This window comes from Grampus griseus, assembly GCF_964374135.1.
Source record: "Grampus griseus genome assembly, chromosome: 15".
NCBI classification, from domain to species: domain Eukaryota; kingdom Metazoa; phylum Chordata; class Mammalia; order Artiodactyla; family Delphinidae; genus Grampus; species Grampus griseus.
Window position 1 is genome coordinate 30,612,251 of NC_139009.1, and position 20,128 is coordinate 30,632,378.

The window sequence follows — 20,128 nt, forward strand, 5'->3', positions numbered from 1 at the left end:
TGCAAGGGAGGCTAGGAGAACCTGGCACTTTCAGCCTCTATCTAATGGGAGGCCTCTGATCAAGCCTCATAAGGTTGGGGAATTCCCCAATCATTGGAAATTCTAGATGGATAAAAAGAGGGCCAATGTCCACAACACTATTTTTGCTTGTTAGATTTCATGCTGAACTGGCAGTTTCATGTCTAATGGTCACAGCGGCCAGGCTACATTTGACAAGCATCTCCTGGTGTAAAAAAGTCTACCAGATGCAGAAAGTGGGGATAAGGCCATCAAGGAACTTACTATTTAATTAAACAGAAACAGATATATTAGCCTTTATGCCTGCTCAAGTTAATTTCCTTAAACTATACCCTGCTAATAAAATCAATGGGTTTAAATTAATTTATTTGATCCCCAAAATAGTATCTTAAAGACTACCATAATTTTAAGTAATGAATTTCATACTTGTCCACAAGATATTTACCTTTGAGTTTTTTAAATATAAATTTATTTATTTATTTGCTTTGTTTGTTTATTTTTGGCTGCGTTGGGTCTTCGTTGCTACGCTCAGGCTTCTCATTGTGGGGGCTTCTCTTGTTGTGGAGCATAGGCTCTAGTAGTTGTGGCACATGGGTGTTGTGGCTCGTGGGCGCTAGAGCACAGGTTTAGTAGTTGTGGCACATAGGCTTAGTTGCTCTGCGGTATGTGGGATCTTCCCAGACCAGGGCTCGAACCCATGTCCCCTGCATTGGCAGGTGGATTCTTAACCACTGCACCACCAGGGAAGCCCTACCTTTGAGTTTCAAGCTAAATATTTACTCAACAATATTTTCACTCTTCTGAAACTGCACACAATGCCTGTTGCTTCTAATAGCTGTGTTCATTTCAGTTTTTTAAAGTTAACACATAAAGTAAATCCAGTCACTTCACTTGTTCCCTTACTCTTGATTTCAACTGACAGGTCCGGGGAAGAAGGGATGGCCTGATACAGGGACAATGAAGATGCAATGTTGAAGAGTAAGCTGGAGGAGAGAAGCAACAGGCACCATGGAAAAAACCAAAACAAAGCAAGGTTAGATTTCTCCTACGTCTTGCTTTAAGGTTCAGGATTTAAGAAATGTAGGTTGTGGGCTTGTCTTGCCCTTGTCTCAAAACATGATAATATGTTAACCTGACTATTCTCATTGCCTTATCATAGTAGAATGACCACGAAGAGCATAGACTTGGTGCTGGGGAAACAGGAAATGCAACATGTATACATACAATTTGAGTAGTTATGTTACTTTTCTTAGTAATAACTTTGGGACTGCCTCAGAACGACCTGCTGAATAAGGCCAAGATACATATTCAACTAACAGACATCCAACACCTCCTAGGCTGGCCTAGAAACATAGGGCTTTCTCTTTTAATCTTTACCATATAGAATCAACCATATAAAAGTAGGTTCTATTATCATCTCCAATAGACAGGTGAAGAAACAGTCATAGAGAAGTCAGGCTACAAACCACGACCTATCAACATTTGATTCGGAAGCCTGGTCTCTGTTCCCAAGTTCTGGTTCTTGACATTATACCAGGCTGTTGGGACATAGCATAAAATGGGCTAAGTAATCTTTACTCAAGCTTGTGTGGGGAATTTTGGTAATCTCTAACCATCTGGATTTTATAGGGACAGCCCTCAGTGTGTATAAATTCTGGGCTGAGGTTACGTATTATGAACTTAACATACCGAGGCTGGTTCCTCTAAGGAAGGGTTCACTATACCTGCATGTCTTAGGAGAACAATATACACATTCATACAACCAAATATTTGCAACCAGGGGTTTCATCTATAAACTGCTTGATTCATACAATGTGATTCAATTCATACAATTCATACAAAGGAGATGTAGCTAAGTGGATGAGTAAAGGGCTTCATGTGGGCTGCATGTTTTACATGGATTGCCTCATCTTCAGAGCCAACCAATGTGATTCTAAAAGGTACATTCTAGGCCAACCTTTTTTCCTCCCTAGGTATAAATGGTATTTATAACCTACTACTTCCTTTGTGTTTGACCTGTGGTTCACAGTCTCTGGTGTTAACAGTATTGTTTTCTTTCTGCCTGCATCATTCCCAGACCCTTTGCATTGACAATTCCCTTCTATCAACCTTCTTGTCCAGGAGGATGGCAAGGTTCCCTTAGTTGATCTGGGCAGTGACAGAAGGGCAAAGTTCAGAGGTTTAGCAAAGATCAGAGGCAGGAGAAGTAAGGGATATTTTATAGAGGCCTCCTGAGAACAATAAAGTGACAACTGAATAGATGCCTTCCTGACTGTGGAACTATCCCCTCAAGTAAACCTCAGTCAGCCCCCAAAATCAGAGAGAGACCCTTCATGGGCATTCCCTTCTGACTATTTAATGATTACTCGTCATTCAGTTTGATTGAGAAACTTCCCCACCAAGGTAAAGCATGGTTTTCTGCTATAAGAGTTACATCAGGTAGATATGGTTTGGTCATTAGGATGTAATATAAAATCACCTACACCAATTTATCTTCTGTTCTGGTTGAATCATTGGCTTCCTGTCGTGCAGGCACAGATTTAGGATCCTATAAGTCCCCTTATTCCCTGCATGTGTCTGAAGAGAATAGGGACAGAATGAATTGTGTTGATTAAACAAAGCTCTTTCTCCCTACAGGAGAGAATGAACATAAGCCGATGAATAATCCTTCCACACAGATTTACCAGGTAAAGACACAGATTGTTTTGAGCTCTCCTATGTGTCACAGTGATGACTGTCCTTTATGTACAAATTTTTTTGGCACTCATAAAAGCTTCTACATATATCATTGTATTTCTTCACTTAAGGTTGTGGGATAGGCAGGGACGAGAGTACCATTCACATTGTACTTTTGAGAAAACTGATGACTGAAGGACAACTTATCCAGTTTATAAATTACAGCACCACCACTCCCACATCAACGCTGCTTTTCTTCCTGTTGCCTCCATCAACCTGGCATTACACTGTGCGATAACATTTCAGTCAGGAGTGAGAGATCTACTTTTCTTAGTTTCTTATTTTAGCAGGGAGAACTGAAAATAAAAGGGGGTTAATATTGCAAGTGTTCAAATACGATAATAGAAAAAATTTTAATCTCTTTTTAAACAATGGGAATAATTTGATTTACAAGGGAGATAAATGTTCTGCAAAATTTTATGTAATATGTTTGCAACAAGAGTCACGTTGGGCTGCTTTGGCTCTCTACATAGCATTTCTTTGGCTTCTATCTTCCGCATGTGATTTAAAGTAAATTTCTGTCCTTAAAAATCATAGAGATTATTCTGACATAATTTGTAATGTAAAAGGAGCTTGGGTTAGGGAAACCCATGCTCCTCTCTAGACTTAAGACATTGTTATCTGGAATACATGAGAAGGAAGAAAGAATTGACAGGATTTGATGGGGGTTGGGAGAAAAGGTGATATCAAAGTTGGCTCTAAGGTTTTAAGCCCTGGTAACTAGGAAAAAGAGTGGTCTCCCAAATAGAGATATAGGAATCCAGAGGAGCAGGTAGTTTGGGGGAAATGTAATTTAGATTTGTTGAGTTTAAGTAACAGTAAAGTGAAAATAACAACTAGTTCCCAAAAATATCATGCAAGAGATCATTGCTGTGGACCCAACTAGGGCAAGCCAGCACAAGATTATGAAAACATTTTAATCATGTTGCTCCTAGAACCAGACCAGCAATGAGAAGGGGTGAAGGAAACAGCCTCATTTCAACTTAATGCATATTTATTGAGCAGTTACTACGTGCAAAGTCTTCTGCTTGGCCTAACGGGAGATGAAACAGATGAAACAGACATTCTCATTGATTTTTAAGTGTCCATACAATAAATAGCTCATACAAGGTAGGCTGTTGGAAGAATTACAACAGAGGTATTGATAAAATTCTATGGAATTTGGACAAGGGATGAATTAATATTGACTGAAGGATTTGGAGCAGGCATTTAAGGACGAGTTGATCATTGGTAAGTGGATATGTGGGAGGGTATTTCAGGCAGAGGGACTAGCCTGAACAAAGGTCTGGAAACCAGAGTGAGTCTTCACTCAGTGCTGATTTGATGCTTTACTTGTCCAAGACCTCCAAAAGCCTTCCCCGCCCACCTCCCCTCTGTTAACATCTGACCTTTGTATGGCATTTGAATGAGTGTGACTACCTCTTTAAACTCAGGTATGATTTAAAGTCTATTATAGATTTAATGTAGGTCACTCCCTGAATGTTGGCTAAATATAGCTGCAGTGGGGGTGGCCTCATTCTCTTATTGCATCACAAATCCAAGTACATCTGTTCACAGAGGAACAAGTGAAGCAGTAGAAGTGAAGTTGGCCTATATGACCTCTGTGATGCTGTGATTACAACCCCATTCTTGTTTTAAAAGAATGTCTCCTAAGCCCCAGTCTGTTTACTCCAAGCAACATTTAACCAAAAGAAGATGAAGGAGGAGAAGTAAAGAAAGAAGAAGAGGAAGAGGAAGGAGGGATGCAGGGAGAAATTAACTATAATAGATACAATCTATACCAAAAAGGGAGAGCAAAATATGAAAGTTGAAGTGTCGGGAATTCCTGGTGGTCCAGTGGGTAAGACTGCGCTCCCAATGTGGGAGGCCTGGGTTCGATCCCTGATCGGGGAACTAGATCCCACATGCATGCTGCAATGAAGAAGTCAGCATGCCGCAACTAAGACCCGGCGCAGCCAAAATAAATAAATATTAAAAAACAAAAAAAACCTGTGACATCGAAAGTTGAAGCAACATATGACATTTCAGCCATTTTCTATCTCCTTATTTTATTTTCTCAATAGACTCCCCCATCCCTACCTGAAATTATAGTAAATATTAACTTGCTTATTTATTTTTTAACTGTCTGTCTCCTTCTCTAGAATGTAAGCTCCAAGGGCAGGGATTAGTACATTTTGCTCTCTGTGGAACTCTCAGAATAAAGTATAGTGCCTGGAACACAACACATATTCAATAAATATTAGTTGAATGAATGAATGAATATCGTGAGATGTATATATTGCTTTGAGCCAAGAGGTCTGATGCAGTCATGTAGGCTGGTGCCAAATGGTATTTGGAAAATTGTCTGGTTCTTTGCAAAAGAAAGAAGTGATTCTCAATTCATACTCTAATCAAAATAAACTCAAAAGTGGATGAAAGGATTAAATATTTTTAAAAACCATAAAAGTTTAGAATTAGTGAATATTTATTGTCTCTGGATGTGAAATGTCTTTTTAAGTAAAAAAGCACTGGAAGAAATCACAAGGGAAAGGTTAGAGAGTTCATCACATCACAATTAAAAATTTTCCCAATGTAAATATTTTCATCAAATTCAGAGATAAATAACAAAATTGGAAAAATTCCTACCAAAATATTACAGAGGTTTAATGATGTATAAATAGTTCATAGAATTAATAAAAAGGAAACTTCTGAAACCCCGGTAGAATACGGGCAAAGAACGTAATTTCCCAAAGTAAGACTACAGATGGCTAACAAATGGAAGAAAAGGTTGAAGCTCAAAGAAACAATGATTAAAACAAGGAGTATTAGTTTTTGACTACCTAATTAGCAAATTATAAAATACAGTAATTAATAGTATTTATATCTGATGAGTGTGTGTGTAAATTGGTGGAACCTTTTATGAAAATTAATAGTTAAAATGCAGAAAAAGTGTTAAAATGTTTGTACCCCAAATTGGTTCCCTGTTCATTCAATGGACGTGACCTCCTTGGTAACAGTAAGGTACCATGACCTAAATCGGGTCACAGAAGGGATCAGGAGAATGAGTACTACCATCTCCCAGTTCATTCCAGGTAGAATTACTGTGGACCAGGTGAATCAGCGGGGACACGCTGACTGCTCCTTAGCTTAGTATACTTCCTTTTATTTGAATGCAAGTCTGTCCCCTTTCCTTCCTGTCCTTGGTCCACTGCACAAGGCCCTCTCAAAGTCCACCCCAATATCTTCTCCAGAGTCACACTGTGTTGCTTCAGCCTTGATTACTTCATTTTGAATATGTATTCTAAAATTATGATTCCATTAACATAAGAAGTGGGGGTCGGGTGTCCCCAATTAAGGCAACAGATGTGGCAACTGCGCTATTTACTTATAGCTCAACCCTCACACTAATGATTTGAACTCCAGCTGTGTTTTTGCCTCACTTGTAGCCTTAGCAGTGTAGACTCTTCAGCTTCCACCAATTATACTACCTATGTTTCATACATCTTGTCTGAGACATGTTTCTCCGAATACGCTAATTTAGGACATTGCACATCATACAGCATGTTTCTAAGAATATACAACCATAATGTTATAACTTTTCAAACCCTCTGGTCAAATACATTTTGTATAATTATTAATTAATTAAATACGTTGTCTCCTTCTAATACGGTAGATTGCCCTTTGTTTGGGTCAATACAACCTAACATCCTTTGACTCACAGTAATTTCATATTTAGGAATTTATCCTAAGGAAATAACCTGAAATACATACAAATCTTTAAATAAAAAGCATTCTAGGGGCTTCCCTGGTGGCTCAGTGGTTGAGAGTCCGCCTGCCGATGCAAGGGACATGGGTTCGTGCCCCGGTCCGGGAAGATCCCACATGCCGCAGAGTGGCTGGGCCCGTGAGCCATGGCTGCTGAGCCTGCGCGTCCGGAGCCTGTGCTCCGCAACAGGAGAGGCCACAACAGTGAGAGGCCCACATACCGCAAAATAAATAAATAAATAAATAATAAATAATTAAAAAAAATAAAAAACATTCTATTCCAATGCATTATTTTATATTGAAAAATTACAAACAGGGCTTCCCTGGTGGCGCAGTGGTTGAGAGTCCGCCTGCCGATGCAGGGGACGTGGGTTTGTGTCCCGCTCTGGGAAGATCCCACATGCTGCGGAGCGGCTGGGCCTGTGAGCCATGGCCGCTGAGCCTGCGCAACCGGAGCCTGTGCTCCGCAATGGGAGAGGAGAGGCCACAACAGTGAGAGGCCCACGTATCACCAAAAAAAAAAAAAAAAAAAATTACAAACAACAAAAATTTCCAACAAGGGTGAATGGGTAGGTAAACTCTGGCGCATCTGTAGGATGGAATATTATATAGCCATTAAAAATACCTACTTAGATAAAAATTTGAAGGCTAAGGGAAAGGGCTTATAAGAATGTTAGCCAGAAGAAAAAAAAAGAGGAGGGCAGAATCAAAATATATCTTTAGTGTGATTTCAACAATATAAATATCTGCATTTATATTCACAGCACAAATTACAAGGAAATATGCCAAAATGTTAATGGTTATATTAATGAGATTTGGGGTGACTCTCTTTTTTCTTCTTTATTTTTCTCTGTAATGAAAATAATTTAAGAAAATGAGTTATGTACCCAAAGAAACTCTAACTGAAAAACTATGGGAACCAGTCCTGCAGTAATAGGTTTCATCATCAAAACTGCCACTGAACATTTTCTAGGATTTGTAAGCCCTGTTTGAGCCTCAGTCTCTTTTCAGCATTGAGGAATGTCCTTCTAACTCCAGAGAGGTTAACTCTGCTAGACCTGTGGTGCATCCAAGGATGGATAAGATAAATTTCCAGCCCAATGGGCTTCACAGCAGCCTCAATAGTGCCCTGTGAGAATGCTTTAAGGATCAACCTCTGCAGGGAGTGTAGACGAGTAGGTTTGGGAAATTTACTCTTGACTGATCAAATGACTCACCTACTTTGTGTTTTAAATCACTGCATTAAATTAATTGCAATGGATTAGTTTGTTGCATTGGATTAACAGAGGCCTACAATTAGGAAGTGGCAGCTGGCAGAAAGAACCTGTTCCTTCTGTAGAAGCCACAATTTAGGGGGAAGCCAAAGCAGTTACCTTGCCATCCTTGCCATCATGTGCTACTTCAAAATACCTGGGCTTTTGCTCCTGTAGAGCCTTTAGACAGGAGTTGCAAGAATTTGGCATATCTTGTGGAGATTTCTCAAATCTTGACATTTATGACTTTGCAGAGTTCTCAAGGCACAGGCACAGTCCCTGAATTTGCTTCATAGCAGCCTTCTGACCTTAATAATGGGACAGAAAGGAAGGAGAGAGAAGTCTGTGTAAAAAACAAGGTGGAACAACTTACATAATTCATGAAAATTTAGTTTGAGGGATCTTTGGTGGAAAAAAAATGGGAAGACATTGACTAAAATTCATCTTGAGAAGAGTTAAGAAGCCAAGAAAGTAAAAGAAATTGAGAGACAGAAATTAGGAGCATGAAATAGGAAGAATTCGGACTCCCCTCCCCTATTTCTTTGAGCCTAAGATGCCCTCTGTGGACCGTAGGCTTCGAAGTACAAGTCTTCCCTGCACCTGCCTCCAGTGGGAGCCCGCCTCCAGCGGCAGGATGGAGGGATCATAACCTCTCTAGAGCAGCTTCATGAAAAAATCAACGAGATGAGGAACGTGTTCAACTCGCTGGAGAACAAGGTAGACACCCATTTCTAATCCTGGGGGTGGGCTGCGGGCTGTCAAATAAGAAAGCTGCAGAGAGAGCAGAAAAAGACAAGTCCATGTCTTCAGAGTATTTTTTTATTCACAAATGAATGGCTAGTTGGTACCAGAAAACCAGTCTGTAGCAGCTAAAGATTTTAAGAGCCCCAAGCACCTTAAAAATGACCTGTTGTCTCAGGTGTGTGATTGTATTCACTATGGCATCCGCTCCCTGGCTGATCAGTGGTTGTGAAGCTGTTAATAAAGCAGTAGTGTTACTTCAGTGGCAGGTATCTAGGGAGCTCAAAGTAATACATGGAAAGGAAATGGGCTCATAGCTCTAAATGGTTTCAGAATTCCCAAAGTCCCTATACAACCTGGCTGTTAGTGAAATGTATTGATAATTCTTAATTTTTTGAGAACTGGGGTTCTACAGGTGAGGAAAATCCTTTCCCCAGGGCTCTGCTGCTTCCTTTTGCCTCCTGGGGAAAACTCCACACATCCACCTAAGGGAGCAGTGAAAATGAAACCTATTTCTGTTGGAAAGTGGTTCCCTTTTTTTTTTCAAGCAGGAAATGTGAGTGAATCTCAGGCTTCCTTCCTTCAATTTTAAAACTTGCCTAGGTTTTGCTTTGATTTTATATGGTCATCGATTTCATTTTGCTCACAGAAGATGAATTTATATAATAAAAATTACCAGATCAAATGTAGTTGATCTGGTGATTTAATCCATCATGACAACTGAATTAGGACATGTGCCGAAATCCATCACAGAGATTAATTAAAATTAAAAATGACTGGAATGAAAAACAGATTGCTCACGTTGTTTCCCAATCTTTCAGCTCCAAACACTTGACAGGGCGTGCTTTTTCCCTCAGAATGACCTCTTTGGTTCCTCATATTTCCCCCTCCTCCTAGCCCTCGAAAGAAAACTTTGTGAAGCACAGTGAACCACAAAACCCTATATTTTGAAAATACGGTGTAGGAGAGTAAGTCTTCTTATAATTGGAGATGCCACTGCAAGTTGGAACCATTTGGATAACCAGGTTCTAAAAGTGTTTAGATATATACATTTGAAGAAATTTTGTTAAGGTACTGGACTTTAATTTCCATCCCTTTAAAATAAGCATACTTGGTGGATACTTTTAATTGTAGAATAAACCTTCTAAAAAGTTCTGTTGTAAAAAGCAATCTGGAGCTAAGCATTCCTCTGCTTAGCAGAGTGTAAGATCATAAATATTATGAAAGTAATGTTATTATTATCTTATTGTTATTATTATCTTAACTTTCTGTCTGTTGAAAATGCTTTTTTCATTTATTCAATAAATAAAACTGGGGCTTCCCTGGTGGCGCAGCGGTTGAGAGTCTGCCTGCCGATGCAGGGCACACGGGTTCACGCCCCGGTCTGGGAAGATCCCACATGCCGCGGAGCAGCTGGGCCCGTGAGCCATGGCCGCTGAGCCTGCGCGTCCGGAGCCTGTGCTCTGCAACGGGAGAGGCCACAACAGTGAGAGGCCCTCGTACCGCAAAAAAAAAAAAAAAATAAATAAATAAAAATAAATAAAACTGAACTTTAGAAGTGCTCCATTTTCTCTACATTTCTGTTTGTGCTTAACTTTCTGATTTGCTACTTAAAGGGGGAAAATAATTAAAATTTCTTGAACACATTTTATGTATCAAGCATACGCTGTGGCAGGTACCTTACCTACATTTACTCATTTAATTCTCAAGACAGCCTAGTGAAATGTTATCACAGCTATTTTATGAATGAGGAAACTGCTACAAAGAGGTTAACCAGCTTGGCTGGGGTTTTAGTACTTGTAGGAGAATGCTAGGATTTATACCCTGTCTGACTCCAAAATTGACACCCTTTTCATGGTTGGAAGTTGACAATAAAAATCCAGTGTGCATTCCTACACAACTGGGCTTGATGGCTGAAGATGATTCACATCACTATCAATGTGCTGAACTTCTACTGTTGTAGCTATTTCCTGCCACTGGAAATACCATTATCTCCTTTTCCATGATATCATCCAAGAATATTTAAAAAAAAAAACAACTTATTCCCTTTCAAAGAAATATTCAGATATGCTTAATTATTACTCTTTTTATCGTTTCATTTTTTAAGGAAAAAATATCTGAATTTCTTCAACATCCCTTCTTTCATGGAATTTGAAGAGTTACAGATCGACACTGTCTTTCACACGCATATGTTGCTTTTCAAGTAAATCTCTTTTTAATCAAAAGTGTGAGAATAAATAGTAGCTTGCAGAAGCACTTGCCAACTTAATTAAAATTGCTTGCTTTCCTGTCACTATCAAACTTCAGCATGTGTGATATAAAGAAGATCCTCTTTTTCCTAGATGAATGGGGCCAAGGTTTCCTTAAGTTGTCCAAATTTTAGTCTTCTAGTAAATGAGTTCTGCACATGTTCAAGAGCCTGATTTCTCAAACAAGAGAAACGTCCGAGGTGTCAGTGATACCATTTATAATAATTTATAGCAAACTGAATTCACTCTTTGTGTATTATTTAGTTGCAGGCTCTAGCCTCTGAACTCAAAACTGGCTTCACAGAAGCAATGCAAGAACTGTCAAGAATTCAGCATGGAGAATATGCTTTGGAAGAGAAGGTTAAGAGCTGCAAATGTTCCATGGAAGAAAAAGTCACTGAGATGAAGAATTCATTGAACTATTTTAAGGTGGGCCCCTCTCTATTTCCCTGCTGAAGAGAGATTCCTGGTCTTAGTAACAGAAGTAGAAAACTTGCCTTTTTGCCTAGCAACCAAATACAAGAGTATTCCTCTGACCCATTCACTAATTTTCATGGAAAAATATCTATATCATGTTTTTACTTTCTTGGATCTCTGTGTTAAAATTAGAAGCTACAATAGAAGTAAAATTGTTATCTCTCATTCACTGATTCAACAAGTATGTATTAAAAGCTTACTGTGTACTAGATACCATGTTATATACTTTTACTTCATATAACAGGTTAAATACATATCAATTCTTATTTTTTAGGAAGAGTTGAGTAATGCCATGTCAATGATCCAGGCCATTACTTCCAAACAAGAAGAAATGCAACAGAAAATTGAACAGCTTCAACAGGAGAAGCGAAGAGAATCTCGAAAAGTTAAAGCCAAGTGAGTGTCTGACCAAAAAATTGACCAAAGGCAAACCCGTAAGCAGCGGCTTGTACAAAGGCACCAGGAACACCTTCCCCACTCTTGGTGTACAGCTGGCCACTGGGCTCCATGGGCCAGCATGTGATGGAGGTTATGCAGCATAAAAGTTGGTTAATACTAAAAATGAATGGTAATAGAAAACGCACTTAATACAATAGGAAGTTAAATGAAAAGGATGTAAAGTGCCATGTAGAATTTAATTTCAACTGTAAAAACATGTAAAATAACAACTAGAAAGATATATTTAAATTACGACTGTGTTAAGATAGTGGGGTCACCAGTGATTTTCTTTCTTTATTAGTTTTCTGAAATTTCTCTAATACTATTATTTGACTTTGATCATTGAAAATAAATTTATGTTAAACAATCTCTCCACCAGGTTGAATCAAGTAAAGCTTCACCAATAAACAGACATAATCTTCTTTGTTATATGTTTTAATATTATCAGGTTTAAAATAGAAATAATATGTGTGTGACCCTAGAGAATGGTTCATTGTTTTCAGTTGAGGACCTGCTCCTTCCTGCTACCTTTGTGTTGGTTTGTGAAGAGAATGTAAATCATCCCAAGCAAACTGACACCGCTGTAAACTCTGTGAAGGTCTTGACCACAGGGAAGCCAGTAACAGAAAAATATGAATATAGATATTACAATTAGAAGGTGATTTGTAGATGTTTGATTTTTTTTCCTCCAGCTTTGGTAATGAGTCATGCAAACTGCTAGTATTTAACTGTTTTGAACTTACAAAAACAGCAATTTTGTAGGGTTCAGAAGTTTCCTTGACCTATTCTGAACTTGCTCTCTTCTTACCCCATCATGTATTAAGATCCTTTGTTTTCCTTCCTTAGGAAAACTCAAAAAGAAGAACATGGCTCACAGGCCGGACCTGCTCAAGCACAAGGAAGTCCTTTCCGTTCCATCAACATCCCTGAACCTGTTCTTCCAGGTGAAGACTTTACAAACCTTTTGCCTTCTCAGGCCTATGAAAAAGGTACAGTTCACACACCATACTGAATTAGCCAAGTAGTTCTTCCTTGGTTCCTAGGGCTTAAGGAACGTTGAGAATAGGCTTACATCATCCATCCTTATTAGAGGAAAATGGTGTATTGCTCAGAATTTTTCCTTTTGTCACTGGAATGTAGAAGAATCCAGGGGATCTAAGAGATGGGCAGAGTCTGCCCAATTTTAAAAGATTTTCTTTTGGGGGAAAATACGAATCTGGGTATTCTAAGTTTCAAATGGATTGGAAATAACTTACTGCACAATAATACTATATCAGCCATAGGAGAAAAAATTTTTAAATTATTCACTCTAATAAATTGTTTTCTTTTCTACATTATTCTCAATCCTTGTCTCTCTGCATAGACATAAAATTGTGTGTTCTCCTTTTTTTTTCAGCCAAGTTTTCACGGATATGAGAAATTCATATCTGCTCTAACTGGCAGACAGTGATGTCAGCAACAATCTAACTCTGTACTCCCCTTTGTCTGGAAAACTGATCTGGTGTTGTTTGTGGGCTGAAACAGCCACAGGCACATCCCTGATCTGGGATGATGGAACAGATGTTAGCAAATAATTGCATGTGGCAGTACTGAAGAGACTGGCTTTCCAAGCGATGTCGTTAACCATGTTTGATTACATGTTTGCTACATCTTTGTATCCTCAACAATGTCTAGCAAGCACCTTATACGAAGGAGTATGAATGTAGATATTAACATTGGGTGAATTTTCCTCTTATTCTGGTCTCATGTCGAAAGTCTCCAAAAGAGGCTCAGTGACTTCTAGATCAATTGTAAGCTCCTCAAGGGCAGCACTGGTGGTTTTCTACCCTTATGGCTTAAGAAACAATGTGGCTCATATATTCAAAGACAATAAATGTGCTTTGGATAACTGAATTTCAAACTCCTAATCAAGTGGCTTTTAATAGGTATTAACTTTAAAGTACAGATTTGTTTTTTTATTTTTAGTTTTTACCCATTCGAGTAGTTTATTTTAGAGACTCAATAGGTACAGCCTGGGAAAACTCATTTGATCCATCTGGGGAGTGGGTTCATCACAGGTCGTCCTACTTTCTTTGCTCCGTGTCATAGAGAGCATGACATAAAAGGATGATCTTGTTAGGGAAGAATATAGAATGGACTTGAAGGTAGAGGTCAGATCAATGTCAAGCCTGGGGCAGCTGGACATGTTCACAAGATAAAAGATTAAAAGTTATATTTGCAAAAAAAAAAAAAAAAGTTATATTTCCAAAGTGCCCAGGTGGATTTAAACTCGCTGTTTGGTGGCAAATTCTCCTTTCTTCCTTGTTATATGGGTATGGCTTATATAATATAGTTTATTCTACTGAGTTACTACAGAAATTTGGGGATAATGTGCTGTAGTAAGACATTCTGGATACGATCGGTGGTAGGTTATGTTAAAACTCAGGGTCGAAGGACCAAACTTTTAGAAAGCGTGGGCTTACCCACTGTTAATTATAAAATGGTGCCATTGTTAACTACTGACCCCAAATTCAGTATCTTAAAATAGCAAACATTCATTATGTCAGTTTTTCTGAGTCAGGAATCTGTGCACAGCTTAGCTGGGTGCCTCTGGCTCAAGGTCTCTCATGAGGTTGCAGTCAAGGTGTAGCCGTCCCACTACCCTTCCTTCTATCCATCCATCCACCCCAGGCACTGATTTAGGTGGTGGGATTTCATAGTGAACAAAACAACAAAAAGTCCTTCCCTCTTGGAGTTCTTGTTCTGAAGGAAGCAGACAATGAACAAGACAAATAAAATACGTAGTATGTTAGATGTGATGACAAATAAGGAAACAGAGGTGTAATTTTAGAGAGGGTGCCAGGTAAAGACCTGAAGGAAGTGAGAAAGTTAGTTTATGGGTATCAGGTGGAGGGAAGGGAACAGCCCCAAGGTCCTGGTAGGAACATAACTGATGTGCCCAAGCAATAGCAAGAAGACCAGTGGGGCTAAAGCAGAATGAACAGGGAGACAATAGGAGATGTGGGTTTTTTGGGTTTTTTTTAAAGAAAGAAAAATATCAGGCAGGGGAGGGGGCAGGTATTTCAGGGCCTTAAGATCAATCTAAGATCTTGGGCCTTCGCACTGAAATGGGAAGCTGTTGGAGGGCTAAGCAGAGGCTCGACAGGGTCTGCCTTACATTTTAAATGCATCGTTTTGGCTCTGCTCAGCATTACCATCCTCATCATCATAGTTAGGCAATAATTAACTCTTGCTGTGTGCAGTTTAGAAATGTTATCTGATTTAATTCTTAGGGTTATCTATGCGTTAAGTACCACTTATTATATCTTTTTACAAATGGGAAAATAGTACTTATCATACTATATTGTAATTCTCTTTTTTCTTTTTTAACTGCTCTGGCTCCCCCAGTCAAAGGTAAGCTCTGTGAGTCTATCCCTGTTCCTAGCTCATAGCAGGTGCCAGTCTATGATAGTGAAATGAATACTGACTGAAAGCTTTCCTTCTTCCGCAGCTCAAGAGGCCAGATCCATGCATGTAGCAGATAGCAATGTGAAGGGCATGATGGGTCCTGGTGAGTGGCTCTTCTCTGAGTTCTCTTTTCTTCTAGCAATTCCCCCCTTTCCCTTCTTCTACCTTCCCTGTTTCTACTCCCTAAGTCCCAAACCAGGCATGAAAGAACCCAAGCGAGGTAAAGCACTATGGTTACTAAGATTCCAAGACGTGTGCTGGACTAGGTTGGTGACTCAGTGAAACCCAAAGAGAGAGAAGGGGCAGAGAAGTTTAAGACAAAACCAGTATTCTTGGTTCCTTTGGTCTCCTTTTAGTTACCAATGAATTTACACTTGCTGAGAACTCACAGGTGTAGGTAGCATGACATAAGTGTTCTGTGGACCACACACCTTATAGTTTATGTAATTTAAAAAGTTGTTTATTTAAGAGATAATTCACCAGAATTTTATAAATTATTTCATCTTCCCTCCCTCCCTTCCTCCTGCCTTTGGGAAACTTACCATCATTAAGGCCAAGAAGGACAAATTCCAAAATAAGACATTGTGTTTGGCACCCTTCTTCCTCCTCTTTCTGTATTTTCTTCCCTGGTGTGCTCACCTGAGAGGCAGCAGGTATGAGGAGTCAATACATACTATTATAAGTTAGTTACATTATTTTATAAATTTATTTTTTAAAAGTCCTTATTCAGTAGAGACTGTGTACAAAGAGTGAGAACATAGACCACAAACAGAAAAAGGTGATGCTTTGCAATTGTGGAGGCTTTTAATCCTTAATTGATATATTTAATCCTCAAGGGATAATTGTACTCCAGCAGAGGCATAATATTTAAGAGTTCGTAACAAATATAATCTTTAAACGATCAGAACTTGATGGCAGATGTTATTTTTCAGGAATGAACCCAACAACTCCAGAAGCAGAAGAAAACCTTAAGACTTGCCTCTCGGCTGATATCCAACACAAGGGCCATCTTCCACCTGGTGTGTGGAGGCAGCCAAAGGATAGTAAAGAATGGGGTGAAGAATATGTCACGAAAGACCACCCAGATAAACTCAAGGAAGCTGGCCAGGGCAGACACAGCTCCTTGGAAAACATTTTATGTGAAACCTCTTTAGCTGGTAAGTCCCAAGGGGCAATTTATTTTTTATTATATTTTTTTTTGCGGTACGCGGGCCTTTAACTGTTGTGGCCTCTCCCGCTGCGGAGCACAGGCTCCGGACGCGCAGGCTCAGCGGCCATGGCTCACGGGCCCAGCCGCTCCGGGGCCTGTGGGATCTTCCCTGACTGGGGCAGGAACCCACGTCCCCTGCATCGGCAGGCGAACTCTCAACCACTGCGCCACCAGGGAAGCCCCCAAGGGGCAATTTAGATGCAGTGGACCTGTGAGACCACCCAGCCTCTGGTCTACTTTTGAGATGAAAAAACTAAAGTCTTGAGAGGTGAAGGGACTCACCTGAGGTCACATGGCCGACTGGGACCACCACCTTGATTCTGGGTATCCACGACATTTAGTAATGTAGTGCTTTGTAAAAATGGCGTAAGGTTAGTGGAGAAGAGGGCAGAATTTTGTGATCTATTTATTCAGTGATAGGGAATGTTCAATATACGAATCTTGTATCAGGAGTCCACCACCAAAACACCAAGCACTGCAATAAGGTCTGTTCTCCCTTCCTCCTTTTTTCCCTCTTTCCTTTCCTTCAAATCATAAATCATCACTGAGCACTTACTATTGATATATGTCTGACAATGGCATAGCCCTCTGTTTTATGGGAGGTAATTAAAAATTTTTTTTATTATAAAATACATGAAAAATTAAATAATACTAAAAGGTTTATTATGAAGACCAATAACAACCACTTTAAATTCTTTTGACAGTTTTTTCTGGTGCTTGCTTCCATGTTTTAAAAAGAGTTCATGCTTCTATTTTTCTATCAATACTTTATTGATGGTTAATTTACATGGAGTAAAATTCACAAAGCTTAAGCTTAAGCTCACTGTCCCCCTTGTGATCACTACCCAGGTCATGATATATAGACCTGTATAATAAATATATTAATATTTCTAATAATAGAAATATTACCACCAGAATGTTCTCACATGCACCTTTCCAGGCAATATCCACCCACAGAACAACTACTCTGACTTCTGTCACCATAAATTAGTTGTGTCTGTTCTTGACTCCATATAAATGGAATATTACAATATATAGTCTTGTGTCTGGCCTCTTCCTCTCAACATAATGTGTTGTGTGTAATTCATTCAATAGTTTATTCCTTTTTATTAATCATATTGAATAAATTTACCATAATTTTTCCATTCTCCTGATACTGGACATATGGATTGTTTCCAGTTTAGGGCTATTATAAAGCAAGCTGCCATGAATATTCCTGTACAGGTGGAATATCTAGATTATAGAATAGGATTATGTTTAAGTTTAAAAGGAATTGTCAAGCAGTTCACCAAAATGGTTGGAACATTTTATACTCTTAGCAGCAATGAATGAAAGTTCCAGTTGCTTCACATCCTTCTCAATATTCAGTATGACCAGCCTTTAAATTTGAACCATGCTTGTGGATGTGTCCTGCTATCATATTGTAGATTTTTTTGGCTGCACTGACTCTTAACTGCTGCACATGGGCTTTCTCTGGTTGCGGCGAGCGGGGGTTACTCTTCGCTGCGGTGCGCGGGCTTCTCATTGCGGTGGCTTCTCTTGTTGCCAAGCACGGGCTCTAGATGCGCAGGCTTCAGTAGTTGAAGCATGCGGGCTCAGTAGTTGTGGCTCGTGGGCTCTAGAGCGCAGGCTTAGTAGTTGTGGCACATGAGCTTAGTTGCTCCGTGGCATGTGGGATCTTCCCAGACCAGGGCTCGAACCCGTGTCCCCTGCATTAGCAGGTGGATTCTTAACCACTGAGCCACCAGGGAAGTCCCCATATTGTAATTTTAACTTGCACTTACCTGAGGACTAATGATGTTGAGCATCTTTTCATATGCTTATTGGCTATTTGTATAATTTCTTTTATGAAGTACTATTTAAGTCCTTTATCCAATTTTTAAACTGGGTTATCTTTTTATTCTCTATTAGTAGGATTTCTTAATATATTTTGAATATGAGTTCTCTGTCAGACAGACATGTTGAGACCATTCTCTGGCTTACCTTTTCCCTTTCTCAAGTCTTTCGATAACAGATGTTTTTAATTTTAATGATGTTCAATTTATCAATATTAAACTTTTAAAATAGCTTGAGACTTATGCGTCCTTCCAAGAAATTTTTTGCCTATTCTAAGGTTACAAAGATATTCTAGTATGTTTTCTTATACACTCTTTATAGTTTTAGCTTTCACATTTAGGTCTGTGACTTATCTTGAATAAATTTTGACGTGTGGTGCGAGTGTAGGTTCATTTTTTTCCCATATGGCTATTCAGCTGCTTCAGCTCCATTTATTGAAAATACCTTCCTTTCCACATTGAACTGAATAGGGAAAGTCAAGTGATCATATACGGGTGGGTCTAGACTCTATATTCTTTTTATTCCGATTAGTAGAGAATTGACCTCTTGACAGTACTGATGTTCCAGTTGAGGAACGTGGTATATATCTCCTTTTATATAGGTCTTCTTTAATTTTTCTTAGCAGTGTAACAGAAAATCTATCATTTACATTTTTTACAAAAACGTTTGCCCTAGAGACCTCTGTCATCCTACTCCATGCTGCCTCATTGCACTGCTGCGCTCCTGCGACTTCTCAGTCTTCCTGGGAATTTCCTTCAAATTTCTCCTATGTTAGATTCCTATTTGGGGTTTTGTGGAGTTTTCTGCATATCCTTCTTGGTTTCTTGGTTTACTCCTTGTTTTGATGGAACACAAAGTCTGGTAGCGTCCATGTAATTCGTTGATAGTTTATTTAGCTGAATATAAAATCATCTTCCTTTACCATTTTGAAGCAATTGTTCCATTGTCTTCTAACTTCTAATGTTGCTAATGAAAAGTCGAATACCATTCTAATCCCCAGTCCTTTGCACATTACCTGATTTTTCTCTCTGGTAACTTTTAGGATCTTCTCTTTATCTTTGGTGTGCTAAAGTTTCACAGTGATGTGGTACACCTTACAATGATATGAGTCTTTTTCATTAATTATACTGAGTGCAATGGGCCCTTTCTTCTGGAAATACATGTCCTGGTATTTTTTTTTTTTCTTTCTATTCTTAATTTGATAATGTCTTCTCATTCATTTTCTTTCTTTACTCTGAAACTTCTACTAATTTGATGTTAGATCTCCTAGATTGATTTTCCCTGTTACCATCTTTTTCAGTATGTCTCTTTCTTGGGGTGGGAGGAGAGCAGAGGTGGGTGGACAGATTTCCTTGAATTTATCTTCTACTCTTTTATCTGTTTTTAAAAATGCTAAAAAGTTTCTTCTTTTTTTGGATTGTTCTTTTCTAAAAAAATAGGGTACTGTCATTATTAAATGGCTAGAACTTTTTTGGTAACTCTTTGAGGATATTAACCATAAGATTTTTTTTTAAAAGGTTTCTTTTGTTTCCTGCATTGTCTCTGTTTATTTACGGTTCCTCCTTTTTTTTTTAAAGCACACATTTATTTATTTATTATTTATTCTTAGTTGCATTGGGTCTTCGTTGCTGCACATGGGCTTTCTCTGGTTGTGGTGAGCGGGGGCTACTCTTCTTTGCGCTGCGCAGGCTTCTCATTGCGGTGGCTTCTCTTTTGTGGAGCACCAGCTCTAGGTGCAAGGGCTGCAGGAGTTGTGGCACATGGGCTCAGTAGTTGTGGCTCAAGGGCTCTAGAGCGCAGGCTCAGTAGTTGCAGTGCACGGACTTAGTTGCTCCATGGCATGCGGGATCTTCCTGGACCAGGGATTGGACACGTGTCCCCTGCACTGGCAGGCAGATTCTTAACCACTGCACCACCAGGGAAGTCCCTTTACAAAATTTTTTTGTTGTTATTTGGCTGTTCCAGCTCTTAGTTGCAGC

At 39.2% G+C, this 20,128-nt stretch overlaps 1 protein-coding gene across 1 annotated transcript in view; it reads left to right on the forward strand.

Annotated features, from left to right (window-relative positions):
- Nucleotides 1-1,026: 1,026 nt before the first annotated feature.
- ARHGEF33 (Rho guanine nucleotide exchange factor 33) overlaps nucleotides 1,027-20,128 on the forward strand; it is a gene marked incomplete at both ends in the record, with an annotated part of 46,400 nt that continues 27,298 nt past the window's right edge. The window contains 7 exons of the mRNA XM_082672082.1: nucleotides 1,027-1,051; nucleotides 2,656-2,705; nucleotides 11,006-11,170; nucleotides 11,493-11,614; nucleotides 12,503-12,645; nucleotides 15,147-15,206; nucleotides 16,036-16,260. Of these exons, the coding sequence (XP_082528208.1) occupies nucleotides 1,027-1,051; nucleotides 2,656-2,705; nucleotides 11,006-11,170; nucleotides 11,493-11,614; nucleotides 12,503-12,645; nucleotides 15,147-15,206; nucleotides 16,036-16,260 (790 nt within the window). The remainder of the gene's footprint in view (nucleotides 1,052-2,655; nucleotides 2,706-11,005; nucleotides 11,171-11,492; nucleotides 11,615-12,502; nucleotides 12,646-15,146; nucleotides 15,207-16,035; nucleotides 16,261-20,128) is intronic.